The sequence below is a fragment of the Malania oleifera genome, chromosome 9 (genome assembly GCF_029873635.1).
Source record: "Malania oleifera isolate guangnan ecotype guangnan chromosome 9, ASM2987363v1, whole genome shotgun sequence".
NCBI classification, from domain to species: domain Eukaryota; kingdom Viridiplantae; phylum Streptophyta; class Magnoliopsida; order Santalales; family Ximeniaceae; genus Malania; species Malania oleifera.
The window spans coordinates 71,559,474-71,584,459 of NC_080425.1; the positions used below are offsets into that span (position 1 = coordinate 71,559,474).

Consider the following 24,986-nt stretch of genomic DNA (forward strand, 5'->3'; position numbering starts at 1 on the left):
CTAAATAAAATAAGTTGCATGCACTAAGTGAGAAACCATTTGAAAAATAGGGCGCACCAGTAGCCAACGATCATGATCAAAAGCCTATAACTTAAAATTTTCATTCATTTCCCCAACAATAGTTAGCCACCACCCTATGCTAACTCACCTCTTACATTATGTTTGGTTTGCAAATGGAATAGGAGTAAGAAAGTAAATGAAAATTTGAATTATTCTGATAAACGTGTAAATAAATGTGGATTTTTATTTTTTAGCTACCTTCAAGAAAGGTATATGAAAATTTAAAATTTCAAGAAAAATCTCTAATTTTTTTTAAAACCTCAAGTCAATCTTTTACTCTTGGAAAAATAAACTATCATCACATGCACATATCATTATGCTATATAACATTTTAAAAATGACATTGGCACAAGCTTCTTCTGGATTCTATTAATTTATTGCTTATAAAAAAAGTATTTAATTTTCAATTTTGGCCATAAGTAGCCGGCGCCCAACAAGGTCAAGTGGAACATTTCAGCCATAGTAATACTTGTGCTGATTTTGTTGCACCTTTTTTTTTTTTTTTATCTTGAAATATTCTTAATTTGCTGAACCTTGAGGACGCCTCCTTGTCTTCTCAATCTGTGTCATTAAAACCCTCTTTTCCTAAGAAATGGCGTCCCTATTTGATAGGGTAGGAGAAAGAATCCCTATTTGCTAGGGTAGGAGAAGAATCTTACCCCACCCAAAATGGCCATTTTTTTTTAATTTGAACCTGTGACCAATTGGTCGCACAGAGAAGCAACTTTACTTTTGACCCAAAGCCTGCCCTCCATAAGGCCTCTATTGAAAAGGGGGGCAAACAAAAAATCATGATCAGGATGAAACCACTGATGTCAACAGCTACAGTTCAAGTACATAATCCATTCCCTCCCTTTCCTATTGCCATTTTTGCTTTGATTACTTTCTTGTGAGGTTTTGTATTATGCATGGAAGCAACATTTATGCCAACATATATAGTTATATAATACCAGTTCTGTTTATGGGATAACTTACAAGAAATTGCTTAGAATGAAACCACTCATCAGAAAGAAACATTTCCATGGAATTGTATGCTTTCTGGGTTTCCTTTACCAGTCACCATGTCAAATTATTCTTTCTTATTATCTTCGCTCAGTAACTGTCAAATGATTCTTATTATCTTCGCTCAGGCTCACCAAGTACGGGGAAGGGGCCAACCTAGAATCCTTTCTGTGGTGTCATTGATCGGACCAAGCATCAGGGCAGCTTCAAACCTGCAGAAATTTAAAGCCTAGCAAACAAAATAAACCAAGAAGATATCAACTGTTCAAAAAATAAAAAATAAAAACCATTGATGAAATCAGAAAATAGAAAAAAGAAATGCCTTTACAAGGATTATTGTTAACATATCAAAATAAGGATGAAGTAAAATGTGGCAGTGAACTAATATCAAAATTTGCATGGTTGAACCTTGCATAAGTTGCCATTTCAGTTTGGCACAGTATGGAAAATGAAATTTTCCACTGCTAGATTTTTTTATATTTAAATTAAATGATACAACATCGAGAAGAAGAAATTGCCCCTTCCAAGCTTATCTTTGCTGCTTCCACTAGAGCTTCTTGGCCTATTTTGACAAGGCAAACAAGTTCTAGTAGAAGCAGCAAAAAGAAGCATGGGGATTGGACTACACTAGATTCAAAAGATTTTTAAAGAGTTACAGAATCTTTGTTTACCAGAAAAAGAAAATGCATCTTATTGTTTAGGTAGACCCCTTCTTTCTGAGCACAACTTGGCTTCTGTGGATAATGTACAGCTTCAAAAAATAAATGTAACACTTTAACAACCATCACTCCACAAAAATCTACAGCCACTTTCAGAGATCAGCAAAATTCTTCGGAATAGCTACAGCTCATCTGTTCACCAATCCCACCAACGTTGGATCTGCCCCGGATCGAGCTCCCCTAAACTTCAAGCAAAAATGAACTTTGGTAATTCACAGTCTCACTTGTAAATCTACACTGCTATGTAGATGTCCAAAAAATGGCACTATTGGTGCCATGAGGTAGTCACCGTACACACTTGAAAGTCTCAATATGTACATGCATGAGTTCTACTACACCGTACCAAATTTTAAGCATTTTGACTGATAGCCTTTTGCCCTCCTAGGCGCAATAATCTCCAAAGCACCAAGGACGCACTTGTGGTATGAGAAATCTTCAACTGTTCCATCTGTTCTTACCAATAAGAAGCAGCGGGCATTTTGATGCTCAGAGTGGTATCCAATCTGTAAATAGGAGGGGAGCAAACAAGGTCAAGCAATCGTGTCAATTTTGGGAATGGTTTACAAAAAAATTAAATGGGTATGTGTTTGGAGATTTATTAGAGTGGCTGTGGCACAATAAACTCTGTTTTCAATCTTCAGTTTTTTATCACCTCTACTCCAGTGATTATACAGGGGTGAATTCTCAAAGCAGAGAACAGTTGCCCGGAGCATTCAAATTGATTTATTCATAAACTTTTTTATAGGAAAAGAAACTTGATTAGATCAAAAAGGAAAAAGTACAAGTAGAGGACAGGAAATCCTCCAACAGAATAGAAAAAGCAAAAGAATAAAATAAAATAATCTCAATAAAACTTTCCAATCACGCTTAACATCCTTAGAGTAAATGCCCTTGAAAGAGCCCCCCACTAAAAACCCAAGCGCTGCATTTGGGAGCATAGATTTCACATCTTGGATTTGGATTTGGATGGATTTGGACAAATTTCAATAAAATTTTGTATTACATCTTATCCAAATCCTATACAAATCCAAATCCAAAGTGTACCAATCCTGTCCCAAAGAAGGTATAGAAATTCTCTTGCCGGAGAAGATTCAAGCATTCTGCTCCAACAAATTCCTTATAAAACAGCCAATAAAGGACATATCAACGTACAGCGCCCTTACTCTTCCCAAATCCTATAAAGAGATAATCAAAAGTTCTTCAACTGACTTCACACACACACACAAACCCCCAAATATCCTAAGAAAATGAACAGTGAAAAACTACTGGAAAAGTGTCACTGAACAGGTACCACACAAAAAGCTTATATCAGTAGACAAAGCCTTAGAAGGCCTTCTCCTCTGCAACAATTGCTGGTGTTAACTCTATTAGGCATCCCCAACCAAACAAACGCCTCAATCTTAGAGGGGATTTTAGCCTCTCAAATAGAATGATGAATAGGAAAAGATGCATTAGACCTGACAAAGTGACAAGAACTTACAAGAATCTCCACCCAATAGCCCAAATCCACACCCTGACATCCCTTCAGTTAGAGATATGACAACCCTCCAAAACAAGAAGTAAAGAAGAAAGCCCTCCATCTCCATATCATTAAATCACTTCTAAAGTGAAAATCCAAAGAACCAGAATCACCCTAGTGAACTAGAAATGAAGAAATAACAGCATAATGGAGGGAAGAAAGGTGATACATAAGAGCAAAGGTAATAGCAAAGTAGAATCCCCCACCCAAAGGTCCGCCCAAAACTGAATACAACTACCACTTCCCAATTTAGACTTGATCAAAGGAAGGGTAAACCTATGAAATGAATCCCGGACACAAAGAACATCTACAACCCATATTAGCATCCCACCCATTCACATGCAGGTCATAATTACTTCTTATAACTCTGTTCCAAAGGAAGTTTACTCTAAAGGGAAACTGCAACAACCATTTACCCAGAACAGAAGGTTTTTGGGACATCAAATTTCCAAGACCCACCCCTGCTGCCTCCTTCAACATACACACACCCCCTCCCAATCTAACCAAATGATCCCCCTCCTCTTGCCTAATCCTGACCAAAGAAAATCCCTCATTATCCTGTCAAGCATTTCAACTACCCCACTATGGATCTAAAACAAAGACAAATAATACAAAGGAATAGAAGAAAGACTAGCTTGAATGAGATTGATACGACCACCTAAAGAGAATAAAGTTCTTTTCCAACCATCCAACTGCTTAGCCACCTTAGTACCACAAGATCCTAGAAGGGAAAGGAACGAGACTTCCCTCCCAAAGTGTAATGAGCAAAGCTTGTATACAGCCTTATGCTTGCCTATGGCCACTTGTCTTGTGCCCATTTGGTGGTAACTACGGGGTAAATATAATGCATGATTTATTCTTTAAGTTGAGTGGCACATTATAGGAAAAGGGGAGCATGACTCCTTGCACATAGTGATACTTCCTTGTGCTAGAGTAGGAACTATATAGAAAGCTTTTTAAGGGAGGATGAGTGTTCATCGATCATTTCTATAACTCACCAGCTATTATAATTGTGTTTATCTTGCTTTCCTTCATTGATAAACACATGTTGCCTAGGAAGGTGTAATGAGATGAGTTACTTTGCTATTCACCAAAAGATACTCTTGTTTACTTCATACTTACTAACTGCCCACTGCATATTTTGTGTGAACATATTCATGTGGTGTATTCATGGTTAACTTTGGCTGAATAATGAAGCTTGTGGGCCATAACTAGTACTGCACAGCCCTTCACATGTTCAGCCCATGGCAATAAGGGACTCCTAAGTTAAAGGCAACTCTAAGACATCACCTGCTGAGGTAGTCAACTCCAAAACATTGCCACAACAAAGGTAACAGTCCCAACTCCACTTCTCTCAAGGTCAATTCTAAGTCCAAAAACCCTCTCAAAATCTATAACATGGCGAGGATATTTACAAGACACAATATCATCATTATTCATCTAAGAAAACAATAGTGTCATTAGCAAACAGCAAATAGGAAGCAATCACTCCCTCCTTCCCCACCTCAATATCTCTCACTACTCCCTTATCCGCAACCCTATCAATCAATCTACTCAGCACATCCACTACAAGAATGAAAAGAAAGGGCATACAAAGAAGGAGATAACAGATCCCCTTGTCTAAACCCCCTAGAAGACTTAAACCAACCTTTTTGTTAACTTTTTGAGTCTGACCCTGTTTTGATAATGACAAAACACAATTATCTCATCTGTGCATGAGCCTTTTTAGTAGGATCATTATTTAGCACACACAGATGATACGAATGCTATGGAAGCGATGAGAAACTTGAAGCGCATACGACCTGACATATTCCATGAAAATAAAAGAGCAAAAGGATGAAGATACCTCAGATTTTCAATTATAATGTGTGTTTAGTCCCACTTATATTTACATATTTCATAAGATATAATTGGGAGCTCAAATATGACCTTAGATTGACCATAGGACCTCCAAGTAACATGAAAAACATTTTTCATAAAATGCCTAACTTATACAAATATTTTAAAATGATTTTGAAGTTAAAAGAAGGCAAAAACTAATTTTTACAAAAGGGTTAGTTGACCGGCCAGCCGACCGAACAGTATAAATGAACATTTTTCTCAATCCATAACTTCTTATCCTAACAGGTGTTCAACATGAAAGTTGTGGGATTTTCTCTTAGCTTTCTATTGATACTAGGAATGTCTAATTTGGAATCATAAACACTGAAAGGTGTACGTAACAGAAAAATTCCTTTTATGTTTCTTTCGTCACATTGATAGGCATTTTTTATTAATCCATAACTTCTTATCTTAAAATGTGTTCAACATAAAAGTTGTGAGATTTTCTCTTAGCTTTCTGTTGACACCAAGAACATCCAATTTGGAGTTCTATTGTAAAATTTATGTCCAAAACACTGAAGGTTGCTCGTGCAGAACGTCGATTCAGCGTGGATACGCGCAGAATTTTCTTGATTAAATTGATCAAACGGCCAGAACTTAACTTAAGGCCGAGAACACCTTTAAATATGACATCTAAACCCTAGAGCATGAGTTTTTTGCATACCTCTTGAGAGTTTTGAACAGATTGCCAAACTTTTGCATACTTCGTGTACACTTTATCAAGTTCAAACATCTTTTGGGCATTCTCTCAGCTTCACAAAGAGCTTCACGCACACATCTTGCTAGCATGTTTGATAATGAGGTTTGGTATACAAGGTTTTATATTTAGGCATTTAATCTTCATTGTAAAAGTTTTTATTCTCTCATATTTTTATTTAATATTTTATTGAGAGAGCAAGAACCTTAAGTTTCACATTTTTGTTTGAAAAATCTTGTGGGAAAAGTTCATTCTAGGACACTATAAAATCTTTGAAGCATTCTTGATATTATTTTTATTCAAAGATTTAATATTCTTTTATTCGTGCCAAAAGTTATTTGAAAAAACCCTAGATCTCCAACACATATTATTTGAAAAATAAATTTTTGGAGATATTTGCATTGGTTGTAGATCTTGGAGAAAACTCATCATACATATTTTTATATACAAAGATCATATATTTGACTATTATTGAAATCATCACATACATTCATTGAGCTTCAAGTTATATCCCATGAATGTGTTTTAGGAATTTTATTGTACTCATTAACTTGTTCAGAAACATTTGAGTGTTCAGGAATTTTATCAAGCTATTGTATTAATGATTCGGGATGTGAACTGGGGAGGAGGAAGTTGTGCCTTTTCTAAGTAGCGGCGTAGGAGGAAGCTACGCCTCTTGTAAGTAGCGGTTTGTAATGGGAAGCTCCATCCGAATTTAAGGAGCAGATTAGTGGAATCCTTGGGTGTTTTGCCCAAGGCAAGGACATAGGCCGGGTTTGGCCAAACCTCGTTAAAAATTTGGTGTTTGCGCTCTCTCTCTCTATACTTCTTTATATTTTCGCACTTATATTCATATTATACTTGCTGTGCATGCTTTAAATATTGGTATATATGAATATCTAAAATACGTGAGAATAATTGGGTAATACTGAATTAATTGAGATATCCACTGATTTAATCAATTAAGTTTTATAATACTTAAATCGGTGTATATCCAAGTTTGTGCTTGTATGTTTAGATTTTCAATTAAGGATTGAAGTACCAAAATATTTTTAAATACCCAATTCACCCTCCCTTTTGGGATTACACCTAAATTAACAATTGGTATTAGAGCCTCGTTGCACTGGACTTAAACGTTTTTGTAAAAGATCACGATCACTTACATCGGTGTAACCCCATTCGATGAGGGATGATGTTATTTTAGTCCTCCAATATATTACGGTGAAAATTTTTCGGCTTGGAAACTAAAAAAGAATGTTTTTATAAAATCAATGGACTGGAAGGCCTGGCAGGTAATAGTTAAAGGAATTTGTGTGCCTACAAATGAAAATGATACTAGTTTAATACATGCAAATTCAAAAGTCATTGATATGCTTTATCGTGCTTTAGATTCTAATATTTTTCATGAATTTATGGCATGTACATGTGCAAGAGATATTTGGGAAGAACTTGATAGGAAGTATGGAGAAACGCAGGAGAAAGAAACCACCACTCTAGAAATGTAAAGTTCAAATGATCAAGAGGTGGCAAATTGTAAACAAAATAAGTTAGTCGAGGAGGAGGTATATGTATCTTAGCCTATTTCATATAATGATTCATGAGATGATTTTTGTGATAAATCTTGCGATAAATCTTATGAAAAATCATGTGATGAATCCTGCGTTATATTATGTAATGAATCATGTGTTCAATCATTTGTTGATAATTCTAATAATGATTCATGTAGTGTCCTTTGTGACAATATTACTATTGATGCATACAATAATTCAAATGATGGATATTATGACAATTCTTGTAATGAATCATGTGTGGAATCATCTGTTGATAATTTCGTTAATAATATGTGCAATGATTCATGTGATGTTTACTGTAATAAATTTTATGTTGAATCACGTGTTGAATTGTATAATGAAAGCATGTCTTCATATGGAGATCTAGAAAATACCTTTGTTAAAATGCATAATCTTCTAGCTAGGATATCTAAGAAGAAAATGTGTTTGAAAAATGAAAATAAAAGGATAGCTAAACAATTAGAAGAATTAAAAGATTATCATGCTATTCTAGAAAAGAAGAAAATCATGAAGATTCTGAAGATCGCCTGTTAAGATAGAAAAATAGATGAACATTCTGAAACAATTTCCAGGGTTACAAGTGAAGATAGTTCAAATAAACCCTTAGAAGTTAAAAGAAATTATATTTCCAAAAAAGGTTTGGATGTATCTCAAAAACTTCATAGCTATGCCTCACTAAGTAAGAAGAAAAGAAATAAGCATACTTTCCCACGAATATACAAAACTTACTTATTTTGTAAAATGAAAGGGCATACCCGATATAAGTGTCCATTTAGAGGTGTCTGAGACAAAGACAAGAAAATGACATGGATAATCAAGAAAGGTTCCAATTGGAATTAAATGATCATTTAATTCTTTCTTTGTTCTTAGGACTAGTTATAAGGTAGGTGATGACTAAAAGCTTAGAAATGGTTAGTGTCTAAAAAGTCAAAAATTAGTATATGCACTTACTATATAAAATTTTAAATACTAAGAATCTTGGAAAAGCAAGCCAATATGATTTCATATAAGTAATTTATCCAATCTAAACTTAATGAATATATATATATCATAATGATCGGGTAAGATATAAAATATTGGTTAAAGTATGCTAACTTCGATTCGTTCAAAGTAAAATATTGAAGGCTTAACTAGCTAAAATATCAAAAACCTTATAGCTTTGCAATGAGTAACATAAATCATAATATTGAAGAATAAATCCACTTCCAAATGGATTGAAGCATCGTTGTATAGCGAATAATTCTTATTGCTTAACCCATGCTTAAATATTAAAATCTTAAGTTAAGCAGATCATGTCCATTGCATAAGATTGAGCCTAAGGAAATAAATTATATACTAAGCATCATCTAATCCTACACTCATCCTTGGAGCCTTAAATGCCTAAATCAGTCATCATTCTAGCCACAAGCACTGATAATCATAAATTCCATATCTATTAAGTGCTTATTAAAAGACATCATGTGATAATCAAATCAGGGGCATTCTCTAAGGGAATCAAATTGTTTATCAAGACATTTTTAATAAATATTCCCTTTGTACTTAAAATGTAAAATTCCCTAATTTTGATTTATACTTGAGTCATTTCCTCCACAAGAAATCTTTACCATACTATGATCATATCTGGTAAAGATTCATCTATCCTTGATTCGTTCAATTACTTAAAATTGATATCATACTTGTGGGATACCATCCAATGGTGGGATAATCACAAATACCCAAAGAGCAGTATTCAAAAATTAATATTCTCCCAAATTGCTCTTTGCCTAAGTAGTTGGATATATTCGCTTCCACGAAATATTTTGAATATTGTCCACTCATAATGAATATTCTTCTGAACTTAATAATAATTTAATTGTTAAGAGTATTCGTTCAATCTCACTACACAAGCTCTTAAACCTCAAATGAAATCTATTAGAAGTTTTTTTTTTTTTGAATATGTCAAATGGCTAAGTTATTTGTAATAGTTTTCAATCTATATGAAAATGCAAATGATTAGGAAACCTACGCGTTGAGATCCATAAGAAAAGAAGCGATATAGACTTATGACCCTAAAGAAGAATTGTTTGTGACTTTTTGGTCCTCTAAGCCAAAGTAGGTATAGCCAAGTATAAATCATTGAAAATTTTAGACCACTCGGGTAAACTGGTGAAGAATGATTAAAAAAAAAAAGACATAAGACGATGATAAGTGCATAATTGAGGGGGGGCATCTCTCTTTCATGATTATATAAATTAGATGTTCTCATGATCTTACTTTGCTTATGTCCATATGCATATGCAAGTGCAGCACCACAGCTTACCATTCATATTGTGTTAAACAGTCGAATCTCTTTAATGGATAGTATCTAGTATCATAAACTATTATTAGTTATATAAATTAATGTGGTCAAAAAGGGATAGCTATACTGACTGTTTGTGAGAAATGAATTAGTTTATATCCAGTATAGTTGTTCTAAAGATTAGGAATAATTGCTTATACTGCTTGGTATGATTAATGAAATTAATCATTGATAAATATAAGTATTTCATTTATTCTAAGCAAGTATTCAAACTCATAGGGGGAGCTTTCTGAAAATTATGTCCTATCTTATTATGCTCACCAATATTTTAAGCTTAGATGTGCATTAAACTTTCTGTGGCGTGTACTCAATTATGATGATCCTATTGAGTACTTTAAACGAAAAATATATTGCTTTACCACAAGTTTCTTGAGTTAACCATATGATCTTATTTTAAAATGCATTGATATAATTGAAGTTTGTATGGTTAATCTTTCTGGTTATATTTCTTTTCGGAATGTACTAGACCAAAATTATTTTAGATCTAAAGGGGGAGAGAAATTTTTTTTTAGATAAAAAGGGGGAGAGATATTTTTTTAAAATTACATAGTCTACAATATGTATGAGCTTAAATGACAAAAAAAAAAAAAAGGAAAAATTTTTCAAAAAGGGGGAGTTATCCTTTTAAAGCTAACAAATTTTCCTTTTTTTAAAAATGTGTTCCATTTAACTTAACTCTTTTGCTGATGCCAACAGGGGGAGGAGATTAATGAACAAAATGATATACTCCTTGGTTTAGGGGGAGAGGATTAATGTACATATGATTTATTGCTTTATCTAGATGCATATTGAGCTAAACTTAAAATTCTCAACTTGAAATATCTTAGTGTTTTCTTTCTGGATATAATTGAATTACAATGTCTATTTTGAAATTTATGCATTTTGTTCTTCTGTTTTTCATCATCAAAAAGGGGGAGATTGTTGACTTTTTGAGTCCGATCCCGTTTTAATAATGACAAAACACTTAGCAGGATCATTATTTAGCACGCATGATGATACGAATGCTATGGAAGCCATGATAAAATTGAAGTGCATATGACCTGACATATTCCATGAAATTAAAAGAGCAAAAGGATGAAGATACTTCAGATTTTCAATTGTAATGTGTGTTTAGTCCCACTTGTATTTACATATTTCATAAGATATAATTGGGAGCTCAAATATGACCTTAGATTGACCATAGGACCTCCAAGTAACATGAAATTTTTTTTTCATAAAATGCCTAACTTATACAAATGTTTTAAAATGGTTTTGAAGTTAAAAGAAGACAAAAATTAATTTTTACAAAGGGGTTAGTGGACCGGCTAGCAGACCGAACAATATAAATAATCATTTTTCTCAATCCATAACTTCTTATCCTAACAAGTGTTTAACATGAAAGTTGTGGGATTTTCTCCTAACTTTCTGTTGATACTAGGAATGTTTAATTTGGAATCATATAGAAAAAGTTATGGCCAAAACACTGAAAGGTGTACGTAACAGAAAAATTTCCTTCATATTTCTCATGTCACATTGATGGGCATTTTTATTAATCCATAACTTCTTATCATAAAATGTGTTCAACATAAAAGTTGTGGGATTTTTTCTTAACTTTTTTGTTGACACCAAGAACGTCCAATTTGGAGTTGTATAGTAAAATTTATGTCCAAAGCACTTAAGGTCGCTCGTGCAGAACATCGGTTCAGCGCAGACACGTGCGAAATTTTCTTGATTAAATTGATCCAATGGCCAAAACTTAACTTATGGCCGAGAACACCTTTAAATATGACCTCTAAACCCTAGAGCATGAGTTTTTGCATACCTCTTGAGAGTTTTGAAAAGATTGCCAAACTTTTGCATACTTTGCCTACACTCTATCAAGTTCAAATTCTCTCAGCTTCACAAAGGGCATTCACGCACACATCTTGCTAGCACGTTTGATATTAAGGTTTGGTATATAAGGTTTTATATTTGGGCATTTAATCTTCATTGTAAAAGTTTTTCTTCTCTCATATTTTTATTTAATATTTTATTGAGAGAGCAAGAACCTTAAGTTTCATATTTTTGTTTGAAAAATCTTGTGGGAAAAGTTCAATCTAGGACTGTAAAATCTTTGAAGCATTCTTGATATTATTTTTATTCAAAGGTTTAATATTCTTTTATTTGTGCCAAAAGTTATTTGAGAAAACCCTAGATCTCCAACACATATTATTTGAAAAATAAATTTTTGGAGATATTTGCATTGAGTGTAGATCTTTGAGAAAACTAATCATACATATTTTTATATACAAAGATCATATATTTGATTATTATTGAAATTATCACATACATTCATTGAGCTTCAAGTTATATCCTATGAATGTGTTTTAGGAATTTTATTGTACTTATTAGCTTGTTCAGAAGCATCTGAGTTTTCAGGAATTTAATTAATTTATTGTATTAACGGTTCAGGTTGTGAACCAAGGAGGAGGAAGTTGTGCCTTTTGTAAGCACCAGAGTAGGAGGAAGCTACGCCTCTTGTAAGCAGCAATTTGTAACAGGAAGCTCCATCTGAGTTTAAGGAGTAGATTAGTGGAATCCTTAGGTGTTTTGCCCAAGGCGTGGACGTAGGCAGGGTTTGGCCAAACCTCGTTAAAAATTTGGTGTCTGTGCTCTCTCTCTCTCTATCCCTTTTTATATTTCCGCACTTATATTCATATTATACTTGTTGTGCATGCTTTAAATATTGGTATATATGAATATCTAAAATACGTGAGAATAATTGGGTAATACTAAATTAATTGAGATATCCACTGATTTAATCAATTAAGTTATATAATACTTAAATCGGTGTATATCCAAGTTTGTGCTTGTATGTTTGGGTTTTCAATTAAGGATTGAAGTACCAAAATATATTTAAATACCGAATTCATCCCCCTCTTGGGATGACACCTAAATTAACACTTTTGTCTCCTCATTGATAATCACTAAAAAATACGCATTAGATAAACACCACCTCATCCAATTTTGCGAAACATAAAAGCTTGATTTATTAATAGCACTACTAGTTTTCAATATCATGGATCTATTATGCAAGCTAAAGGAGAATTTGAAGATGTTATACACAGAGTTAAAGCACAGTGCGTAAAATGGAGAAGTGCTCCAGGTGTGTTATGTGATCGTGGAATACCTTTATAATTAAAAAGAAAGTTTTATAGGACGACTATAAGACCAGCTATGCTATACCAATAAGAATGTTAGGCAACTAAGAAACAACATATCCAAAAAGTAAAAGTAACCGAAATGAGAATGTGAAGGTAGATGAGTGGTATAATGTTAAAAGATAAATTAAGGAATGAAAAAAAAAAATACTATTGGAGGTAGGTTAGGCACAACAACTATAGAAGATAAGATAAGGGAGGGGCGACTTAAATGATATGAGTACTTACAACATAAGCCAAATAATGCAAAAATGAGTAGGAGTGACCTAGTTACTACTAGTAGTAGAAAAGGTAGAGATAGACATAAAAGAACTTGGAATGAGATAGTAAGTATTTAATAGACCGTAAGTTGTAGAAAAAAATTGCACACAATCGTGCAAATTGCTGGAAAAGGATTCATGTAGCTGACTCCGCCTAATGGGACTTAAGGTTTGGCTTCTTCTTGTTGTAGAAATTTAGGCCCAATTTATTTTGGGAGAAAATAAGATAAATTCTACACCAAAGTAGGTGATTGGAGCAGCAATGAAAGAGTCCACCAATGCAACCAAAAAAAAAAAAGAAAAAGCTATAGTCTTGGAGCTTCTTTGGTGGACAAGGCATTCTAAATAGGTTCGTAGAATAATAGAGACAATTTCAACTAACATGATAAATATTCTATGAGTGGTAACAAAGATAAAAATATTTTCCATCAAGTGAAATCCGATGTTCAAAACATAAAGGAGTCTTCATCTACCATCTCCTAGGCAAGTAGAGTAAGTGTAGCAAGGTACAAACGCACAGAATAAAAATATGGACAATTGACAACAGGATAGGTCAGCATAGGTACAAAGGAATGATGCTGTTATTTATGGGTCTTATACTTTTGTTTTTATAAGCAAAGAAGGAAGGAGGAAAAACATGAAGGGGGCAGCACAGCAGGACTCATTGACGAGGAGCCTATGCTCGTCGACTAGGGAACAACATAGGTTCATCGACGAAGGTTTTGAAGCTCGTCGACGAACAATTACCAAGAGCAGGAATTTTCAAATTTCTAGCATTGTCGACGAGAGTCCTGTATTCGTCAACGAAGGGTCTTCTTGGTCTTGTCGACGAGACCCTGTGTTCATCGACGAGAGGCGCTTGGGCTGTGGCAGTTTTTTGAAATTGAATTTTTGAACGTTGAGTGGTTGGGCAAACGGGGGGAAACCTCCAAGGAACTTCTATATATGTCATCTGGGAATATCTTGAGAAGTGAGATGATCATTAGAGAAGTGTATTGTGTACATTTTGATTTCCTTAGTGAAATTTGTGTGTCATTGCTTCCGTGGATGTAGGCTTTGCCGAACCACGTAAATCTTTGTGTTGATCTTGTTTTGATTGTGTGTGTTATTTACATTTACTTGTTATTGTTTATTCCGCTGTGTATCTTCATTATACGATCCATATCACAACAAATTGGTATCAGAGCGTAGTTGTTATGGCATCGGGATCATCTTCTGCAAGATTTGACGTTATCAAATTTGATGGAATCGGAAACTTCGGTTTATGGCAGAGGAGAGTGAAAGATATTCTAGTGCAACAAGGAATGACTAAAGCATTGCTTGATACTCAACCGGAAGGAATTGATGAGACAACATGGGTAGATTTGAAAGCAAAGGTAGCGTCGACAATACGCTTGTGTTTGGCCGACAAAGTTCTCTATTGGGTGATGGAGGAGGATTCTCCAGCGGCTATTTGGAGAAAATTAGAAAGTTGGTACATGTCTAAATCCCTCAATAACAAACTTTTTCTTAAGCAGCATTTATATTGACTTAAGATAGTAGAAGGATTTAGTCTAGATCAACACATCAATGCGTTTAATCAAATCATAAGTGATCTTATGAGAGTTGATGTGAAGTTTGATGAGGATGATAAGACTTTGATACTGTTAAATTCTTTGCCCTCAACTTATACCTACGAAAATCTTGTGACCACTCGTATGTGCACACTTGATTTGGAAGAAGTAACAAGTGCCTGGTTAAATTTTCGTCAAAGATTGAAAATTTGTGATGAAGAAGAAGGACTTGTGATAAAGGGTTGTAATGAGCGAGGCAAAGGAAAGTTTAAAATTGGGTCTAATCAGAAATCCCGGAATCAATCCAAGAAAAAGAAGGAAATCCGGTGTTATAAATGCAGTAAAAGGGGGCATGTGAAACCGGAGTGTCCATATTGGAAGAAGGGAAATGCTAATAAGCATGAGGGGATTTCTAAATCTGTAAATGTTGTTCAAGAAGAGGATTCAGCGGATGGTGATGTTCTATCAGTTTCAGCGGAGTCAGATAATCTAACGGACTCTTGGATACTTGACTCGGCATGTTCTTATCACATGACTCCAAATAAGGAGTGGTTCAGCACTTACAGGTTAGTAAATTCTAGATAAGTTCTTATGTGTAATGATACTTCTTGCAAAATCATTGGCATAGGAAATGTAAAGATAAAGATGTTTGATGATGCTGTAAGAACATTGTGTAATGTAACACATATACCTGAGTTGAGAAAGAGTTTGATATCTCTTAGCACTTTGGATTGTAATGGCTTTAATTACAAGTCCAAAGGTGGAGTCTTGACGGTATGGAAAGGTAATTTGACTGTGATGAAAGGGCATAAGCTGGATGGGAATATTTACAAGTTGTAGGGAACAACCGTTGTAGGTGGAGTTGCAGTCGTGGATGCTGAATCAGATGAGACCGTCTTGTGGCATATGCGTCTTGGGCATATGGGAGAACATGGCATGAAAGAACTACACAAGAGAAAATCGTTGAAAGGTTTTAAATCATGTTAGTTGGAATTCTGCAAATTTTGTGTTCTTGGAAAACATAACAGGACAAATTTCAATTCAGCTACTCACGAGACGAAAGGAATTCTTGATTATGTACATTCAGATGTTTGAGGCCCAATTAGAGTTGCATCAAAGGGTGGACATGTGTACTATGTGAGTTTCATTGATGATTACTCACGGAAGGTTTGGGTTTACTTCATGCGTCACAAATCTAGTACGTTTGCCAAGTTTAAGATTTGGAAGGCTGAAGTGGAAAACCTGACAGGGAGGAGAATCAAATATTTAAGGTTGGATAATGGGACCGAGTACGCTGATTCTCAATTTATGGAGTTTTGTGCGGAGCAAGGCATCAAGAGACATTTTACAGCTCGTCGGACACCTCAGCAAAATGGTGTGGCAGAACGGATAAACCGGACTCTTATTGATAGGGCTCGGTATCTCAGTTTGAATGCAGAGCTACCGAACAACTTCTGGGCTGAGACAATTAGTATGACAAGTTTTCTGGTTAACCGATCACCAAGGGCATCACTAGCGGGTAAAGTGGCGGAAGAGGTTTGGATGGGAAATGTAGTAGACTACTCCGAATTGAAGGTATTCGGGTGTCCAACCTATGTCCACGTGTCAAGTGAGGAGAGGTCTAAACTTGACCCGAAGTCTCGTCGTTGCATCTTCTTGGGATATCCAAAGGGTGTAAAGGGGTATAAGCTGTGGAACCCAGTGGCAAACAAGGTGGTGATCAGTAGAGATGTAGTCTTTGATGAGAAGGCTATGGTGAAGCGTACTCAAGAGTTTAATAAATAGAAACAAGAGCCACAAAGCTAGGGCAGTGATGAACATGTTGCGCAGGTGGAGTTGGAAGCTCAAGGCAACGAAAATGATCATGGTCCCGTGATTGCAGGAAGCTCTAACTCGGGAAACTAGCAAGTTGACAATATTCCTATACGAAGATCCAGACGCACTATCAGGCCTCCATCAAGGTATAGTGTTGATGAGTTAGTATCTTATGCTTTCCTTACTTGTTGCAACAATTCAACTTCTTTTCAAGAGGCAGTGCACAGCCAGAAGAAAGATAGGTGGATGGAAGCGATGATTAAGGAGATGGAATCATTACATAAGAACCTAACTTGGGATTTGGTGGAGCTTCCAGATGGGAAGAGGCCAATAGGTTGCAAATGACTGTATAGGAAGAAGGAGACAATTTCAGAAAAGGAATGAGAGAAATTCAAGGCACGGTTGGTGGCAAAAGGATACTTATAAAAGAAAGGGATAGATTATGAAGAGATCTTTTCTCCAATGGTCTGACATACTTCTATCAGAGTTGTGTTAAGGTTGGTAGCTTATTTCGATCTTCATTTGGAACAAATGGATGTGAAGACGGTGTTTCTTCACAGTGACTTGGAGGAACAAATCTACATGGTACAGCTAGAGGGATTCATTGAACCAGGAAAAGAAAATTTTTGTTTACAGGTTAAAGAAATCTCTTTATGGGCTGAAAAAATCTCCAAGGCAATGGTATAAACGGCTTAATTCATACATGATGAAGATTAGCTACAAACGGTGTGAGTATGATTGCTGCGTTTATGTGAATAAACTTGAGGAGGTTCTCTTGTTTTCTTGTTATTGTACGTCGATGGCATGTTGATAGCTGCAAGAGATTTAGCTGAGGTGAATCAGTTAAAGGACCTGTTGCATAAGGAATTTGGCATGAAAGATCTTGATTCAGTCAAGAAAATACTTGGGATGGAGATTCTCCGTGACAAGACTGCAAGGAGATTATGATTATCTCAGGGCAGTTATGTGCAGAAGGTGTTGGAGAGGTTTAACATGACTGATGCAAGACCGGTATGTACACCTTTAGCGAATCATTTTAAGTTGTCTACTGCAGATTGCCCAAGTTCAGATGAGGAAATGCGGGACATGTCAAAGGTCTCCTATGCTAGTGCTGTGGGGAGTTTAATGTATGTCATGGTATGTACAAGGCCAGATTTGGCACATGCAGTAAGTGTGGTGAGCAAGTTCCTCTCTAATCTAGGAAGACAGCATCGGGAAACCATCAAATGGATACTTAAATACTTGCGGGGTATATTGGGATATAGCATCATATTCGGCAAGCAATAGGGTTGTCTTTCAGTTATGGGATTTGTTGATGCAGATTATGCTGGAGATATGGATGGCAGAAGGTCTACTACGGGATATGTGTTTACCCTTGTTGGAGGACCAATATGTTGGAAATCCATGATACAGTCTCTGGTTACATTGTTCACGACTGAGGTGGAGTATATAGCAGTTGCCGAAACTGCAAAGGAAGCCTTATGGCTTACTGACTTGGTCAGAGAGCTGAAGTTACAGCAAGATGGTGTGGTGCTGCATTATGATAGTCAGAGTGTCATTTACTTGGCAAAGAATCAGGTATATCATGCTAAAACCAAGCACATTGATGTGAGGTTCCACAGAGTTCGGGAATTGATTGCTTCGGGTGAGCTTGTGTTGGAGAAAGTTCACACATCTAATAATGTAGTAGATATTCTGACCAAATCAGTTACTTCGGAGAAGTTCAAGCATTGCTTGTACTTACTCCATGTCTCCAAGTGATAGAAGGGAGACATACCCAACCAAGCGTTTTTTAAGTTCAAAGAGAAACGGTTCATGTTTTTGGATTCTCTTAAGGGGCGTATAATCGCCAATGTGGAGATTGTTATTTATGGCTCTTATACTTCTATTTTTATAAGCAAAGAAGGAAGGAGGAAAAACATGAAGCGGGCAGCACAGCAGGACTCGTCGACAAGGGGCCTATGCTCGTCGACGAGGGAACAACATAGGTTTGTCAACGAAGGTTCTGAAGCTCGTTGACGAACAATTATTGAGAGCAGGAATTTTCAGATTTCTGACATCGTTGACGAGAGTCCTATATTCATCGACGAAGGGTCTTCTTGGTCTCGTCAACGAGGCCTTGTGTTCATCGACGAGAGGTGCCTGGGCTGCGGAAATTTTTCTGAATTTTGAATTTTTGAAAGTTGAGTGGTTGGGCAAACGGGGGAAACCTCCAAGGAACTTTTATATATGTCATCTGGGCATATTTTGAGAAGTGAGATGATCATTAGAGAAGTGTATTGTGTACATTTTGATTTTCTTAGTGAAATTTGTGTGTCATTGCTTCCGTGGATGTAGGCTTTTCCGAACCACGTAAATCTTTGTGTTGATCTTGTTCTGTTGTGTGTTATTTACATTTACTTGTTGTTGTTTATTCCGTTGTACATCTTCATTATACGATCCATATCACAACAGATGCAAAAGCCCCAACTTGCCTACACTTGAATGGGCCTTTAACTTGTGAACTTTAAAAACTCCAACTTGGAGTTTGTCCTTGAATTGAAGAACTAGTCCTACCCACAGGACCTGAATTGGGAAGGACCAGGGAAGGTCTTCAATTTCAATTTCGACTCAAATTTCGAGGCTCCAAAAGTACGAAAATTTTGACAAAAATTTTGATTTCGATTTGAAAAAATAACGAAAATTAGTAGTAAAGCATGAAATTCTTTGTGAAACTTTAGAAATGGTTAACAAACATAATAATACAAGTTTTAGGACTAATATATTTCAAATCAAATACATCTATGTTTTGTAAGAGGTGGAAAAGTTGTAAAATAGTATGTGTATCAAACATATTTGTAAGATAATGTACATTAAACATATTTAGTTAATACAAATGAAATTCATAAATCATTTAAATATTATTTATTGTACAAATATTGATAATTTAGACATGAATGGTTAAATAAAATGTTTGCTGTATGTTTATTTTTTTCATATAATTTCAAAAGCACTTGTAATAGTCTTTTGTTTTGATAAATTAAATTAAAAAGAAATTTCACTTCACTCCTAAATCTCTCATTAGAATTCCGACGAAATTTCATTGTATAGTTAAAATTTCGACAAATTTCCCTAAAATTTCAAGATTTCGATAAATTTAGGATGATTTGTTGATATTTTGACAGAAATTATGCAAGACGGAAATCGACCACCATTTTGATTTTGAGGGTGACGAAAATCGGAAATTTCAACAGAAATTTCGACAATTTCATGGAAATTCAAGACAATGGGACCAGATCAGAACTTAGAAGGAAGAAAACAGTTATATTCTTGCACATGTTAGCGCTCACTTCATAATACAGAACCATCTTAAATATGCAAGTCTAAAACTAGAATTAAAAAAGAAAAAAAAAAAAGGAAAATTTGCAGGGTGTTCTCAAGTTTTTTGGCTAAAAACTGTCATGCAAATCAAAATAAAAACGACGTGAACTCCATTTGAACATACACTATTGATCTTTGGAAGATCTATTTACCTTTACGTCCTGGGCTCCGATTCCTATTTTGTCATCTCTTTGAGGATGAAAATATAAAGCCATCATTAAGGTAGACTTATCCATTTCACTTAAGCTGTGATTGATGGGATACCTGCAAGAACAAAGGTTGGAGTTCTATAAGGAATTAACATCTATCATGAATGCCACAGACCTATATGCAGGTACAACGAGAACTTATTAGAAATCTGCAGAACATAGATAGTCCAGGGCCTCAACAATAGAGAAGAAATGCACAAAGAATGCCACCATCTAGTGAGGTATGCTTTGTAGGAATGCTATTCCAGAAAATACAATATGCATAGAAAAGCATCAGTGGAAACATTGCCATATTACGAAATCCTGCAGTGTTTTTGAAGAAAAAACAGAGAACCATATTGGACAAGTGCTCATGAATGCAAGCTTCCCCAAACTGCAGAGAAATCATGCAGAAAAGGACATGAACCTAGCTTAAGATGCAGTTTATCTCCTTCATGGACCATATAAAAAGGGTATATCCTTAAATATTTTTATGTTGATTGGTCCAAATGGACATTTTCCAGTGTAATTGAATGTGTTTACATATCCAAGATAACATTACACACTACGACATGTCTGGTAGCAGTGTCTGAATGAATAGGCCTCGAGGAGCACAAGTACCCAGCTTAGCTAGCTTCATATCAATGCTATATCGTATAGCATCAACTTTTAAACTAATTCAATGATTATCATAGCAAGATATTGCCAATGAAAATTAAAAGGGCCTCAATCCAGAAAATATTTAAAACATTTTGCACATTTTGTTCAAACATATTCTGTTGTCCTTATGGTTCTGTTCAGTTCTTGGTCTAAGATTGGAATAACATTCCTTAGAATTCCGTACACAAAATGCTCGTCTCCATTTTAGGTCTAACATACGAGAACTTGTGTATGTGATAACAAACGGAAAGTATTCATATTTTCAGCATAGTAACATGCTAAGAGATGTATAAAATTAAATCCATTTCCTAAAAAGGTCCATTTTTGTAAGTAACAAAAAAATAAATAAATAAATAAATCCAATACAAAAATTTCTAAAAAACCAATCTATAATAGTGTGGATATTTTTGTCCTATTTGCATAGTGCGGCCATTATGCCCATGTGAATGAAAGAATCCTATGCAATGTTTTGTACACAATGTTTGGTACGAAAGAATAAAATGGAATTGGTAACTCAATTTCTACATGTTCCTGATGCAATTATTTTTGTTTTGTTCTGACTCTAATCCATTTCATTCTAGTGTACTAAACATTGCACTAGGGTTGAGCCTGGAATGGCATTACCATGTGTTGGCCTAACATGGCTTTCGAATTTTGTTTTGATGATAACAAATAAAGGTTAATTTAACAAGTTTAAGTGATGATATTTTAGGAAAGCTAGTATGACGAAATTCAAAAGGATCAAAGAAATGAAAGTCCAAGATCACAAGTACCATAAAGCTATACTTCATCAACAAATTGATCAAAAGAAAGCTTAAGAGGACCGAGATGTTCAAAACATGTGGAAGCTTAAAGAATATTGAAGCTTAAGTCTAAAAGGATTCAAAGCAAAGATATACATGAAGACTTCAAGCTTAGAGAGTTTTTAAGTCTTTAGGAAGTCTTATGTAAGTACTTCATTATAAATATCATTTTGAATGCTTTGAAGCTCATTAGGGGTTATTATGGACATAGTGACCTTACTTGGAAAACCCAGGAAAATGCTTTTTAAATGTATCAAAGCAAGATGGCTAAGGATTTTGAAAAAAAACCTCAAAAACAAATTTTATAACTGTTCAAGCAATTGACCTGTGTTTGGGTAGGCGACTGAAGATTTTCCTAAACTGATTTTGAACAGGCAGTGAAGGATCAGGCAACTGACCCCTAAATCCTCAGGCGCCTGACCCTGTTTTAAATTGAAAATTTGCACCGTGTTCAAAAAGATCAGGCGACTAACCCTTGAACGGCTAGCTTTTAAAACAACTTTTTAAATTACAAAATCGAGTTACTTGTGCCCCAAACTTCGTATAAACTTAGGAAACACTCCAAGTAACTTGGGCAACACGAATTTAACACTTTTTGAGTCAATAAATACATGGTTTCTCAAATCAAATTAATTACCAAGAATTGAAAATCAATTTTCAAGCTATATTGCTCACTCTCTCTCAAAGCCCTCTTGCACACATATTCTTGCTGAGAATTTCATGAGATAAACTGAGTCTTTGATCACTGATCTGAAAGCTAATCTTCTGAGGTTTGATACAAATCAAAAGAAGAATCCCAGTGACATACTTCTTTGAGCTTCAATTCCATTCTCTTTGATATTTACTTTGAAGTATTAGTTGTGCTATATTTGTTCTAACCAACTCTATCTAAGAGCATCTCTTGTACACAAGAATCTTTTTTCGTTTCCTTGTTTTCTTTGACAGTTCAGGATTATTGGATCGTTGTACCGAGCGTGGGGTATCGCTTGGAGAGGGGGCTCCACCCTAATTGAAGGAGAGATTGTATGGTTTGTTCCGCCCGTAAAGGAACGCTATAGTGGAATCCTTAGGTGGTCTTGCCTAAGGGGAGGACGTAGGCTGGGTATAAGCCGAACATCTTCGGTCTTACTCTCTACCCTTACTCTTTTATTTTTCTACATATATAAATTGTGTCGTTGTGTATCTAAGTGCAGAAAGCTGAAAGTTTGAGATAGAGAAAACTTTTAATTTAAGAGTACGTTGATTGATCTTTTGCGGAAACCTTAAAGGGAGTACGTTGATTAATCGTTTGCGGAAATCTTGGTTAAAAGGAAGTGCACCAATATTCATATATACAGGGCTTTATTTAAATTCTAAGCTGAGTTTTGCAAACACTAAATCAAGGGAGTGTTGCAGCTCATATAATTGGTTAAGTATCTTGTGATTGATTGGTTGATTGATAAACATTGTTGAAAGCATCTCATTAAGAATCATTGGCATGTGTTAATATTGAGTGTGGATTGTAGTTGGTATAATTAAGCATTAAAAAATCATTCTTGTGTGTTTGCTAAACTTACAAAAGGTTGGGAATTTGTAAAAAATTTAAAAGAAACTTTTAAAAACCCAATTCACCCCCCCTCTTGGGACTCCACCTTAGTTTTCACCATGTTTTATGAGAATCTTTAATTCCCGCAAAATTTGTGAGATTACAATCACATCACTCCAGCCCCAAACCAAATGTGGGAGCATGAGAGTAGTGGGATCATGCACGGTTTTGTGAACAAAACAGCCTCTGCATGCTCAATCTAAATGTGTTGTATCAGAGTACAAAATGATTCACATAAATCAATTTGAATGCCACACGTTTAATTATCCAGAAAAAAAATTGTGGTGAATGGCTAGGATGACAATGGTGGAAATTACCAGAGTCCAACCACATATAGGTTGAGCAAAGCAAATGGATTTTCATAAGTCTATAGAATCTCTATAAATGCAACTGCACAGCATCATGTCAGTCATGTCATACAATTGATGAAACTAAAGAAGAGGAAAATTTCACAGGAGGTTTAACTTACTTGTGTAATATACCCTTCAATGTATGAGACAGCCTCTGAATATCATTCAGTGAGATAAAACTTCTTAACACTGATTTCGATATCTTCTCCAAACTTTTACGTCCTTTTAAGACTGAACCACCATACTTGAACATAGGCTGAACGCCACATTTGTCAAGGATATGGTTGTTAGCATGAGGTACTTTGTTCTTTAGATTCTGTTCCTCAGAACTGATTTGTCTACCTAACAGGTCATAGATATCTTCTGGTTTAGCAATTTCATGCCCCTGCAGAATGATAATAGGATTGAAAGGATTAGCACATTGAGAAGACAATACAGAATTATACCATAGGAAATTTACACCCCTCCTCTGCCAGAGAAACCAAAAAGTAAAAGCACAAACAGATGATGCCAAAATTCAATAAAATGAATATATAATTTGATAACATATTGCAATAAATTCCAAACCAACACTTTGCATAATTTCAGATTGTAAAAAGAGTTCTCGTTCATGTTCCAAACAGTAAAAAAATGTGGCCAAATCAGATACGACCATGATCAATAAATTTGACATGATATCAGCACTTAATGAAGCATGCAAAAACCAAAGAAAAATAATGACTGAAAGATATGGTAATTTGAAGAACATTAGTAATTGAACATTTTTCTGATTAATGAAGAGAAACATATTTCCAAATAACTTTGAAGAAGCCAATTTATTATATCCCTCACCACAAAAAAGCATGAATAGCGATGAAATGGAAAGGATATTACTATAGTCAACCTCATGAAAGAGTGGTTCAATGAGAAAGCTTCACTAACTCAAATTATACTTGGCCGCCATGTAGGTTCCCACATAGTCAACATGCTTTCTTTAATTTATAACCAATATGTTTTCCTCTAGTCAACCCTGTGGTTGTGCCTAAAATTTTCACTCCCTAAAATCAAATAACATTTAGATGTCATAGAAGTTCTCCCAATTTGAGTATGAACCTTTAGTAAGAGCATTACACCCAAGCTTGAAGGTCATGGATTCAAGCCACAGAAACAGCTGCTCAAATGTGGAGGTAAGGCTCCATACAACAGCCCTCCCAGGACCCCAATATGGCACGCCTTACGCACTTCATGTTACATTTACAATTGTAATTTTGCACAACTTCAAGACAGATGAAAATAATATCAAAATTTAAAAGAATGAAATGCAAGAAACGTGTATTCTACTAATAAGGCATCAATATCACAGTAACAGTGAGATCAATAGTAAACTACATGCAATATTTTTTATTTTATTTTCTATAAAAACCATATTCTGTATCTGTCAACTTCTAATTTAAAATTTGATAGACT

General features: G+C 35.1%; 1 protein-coding gene across 7 annotated transcripts in view; it reads right to left on the reverse strand.

Annotated features, from left to right (window-relative positions):
* Nucleotides 1–927: 927 nt before the first annotated feature.
* Nucleotides 928–24,986, reverse strand: part of LOC131164645 (DNA-directed RNA polymerase IV subunit 1) — a 108,487-nt gene continuing 84,428 nt past the window's right edge. For 3 of the 7 annotated variants that reach the window (XM_058121989.1, XM_058121995.1, XM_058121994.1), the window contains 5 exons: nt 23,660–23,925; nt 20,107–20,218; nt 8,205–8,231; nt 2,125–2,284; nt 1,373–1,961 (listed from right to left, as the gene is read on the reverse strand). In XM_058121989.1, coding sequence (XP_057977972.1) covers nt 1,918–1,961; nt 2,125–2,284; nt 8,205–8,231; nt 20,107–20,218; nt 23,660–23,925 — 609 coding nt within the window. In that variant the 3' untranslated portion in view covers nt 1,373–1,917. Of the gene's footprint in view, nt 1,292–1,372; nt 2,285–8,204; nt 8,232–20,106; nt 20,219–23,659; nt 23,926–24,986 lie in introns of those variants that run through there. The other 4 variants (XR_009139304.1, XM_058121991.1, XM_058121993.1 and 1 more) reach the window with 4 other exon arrangements.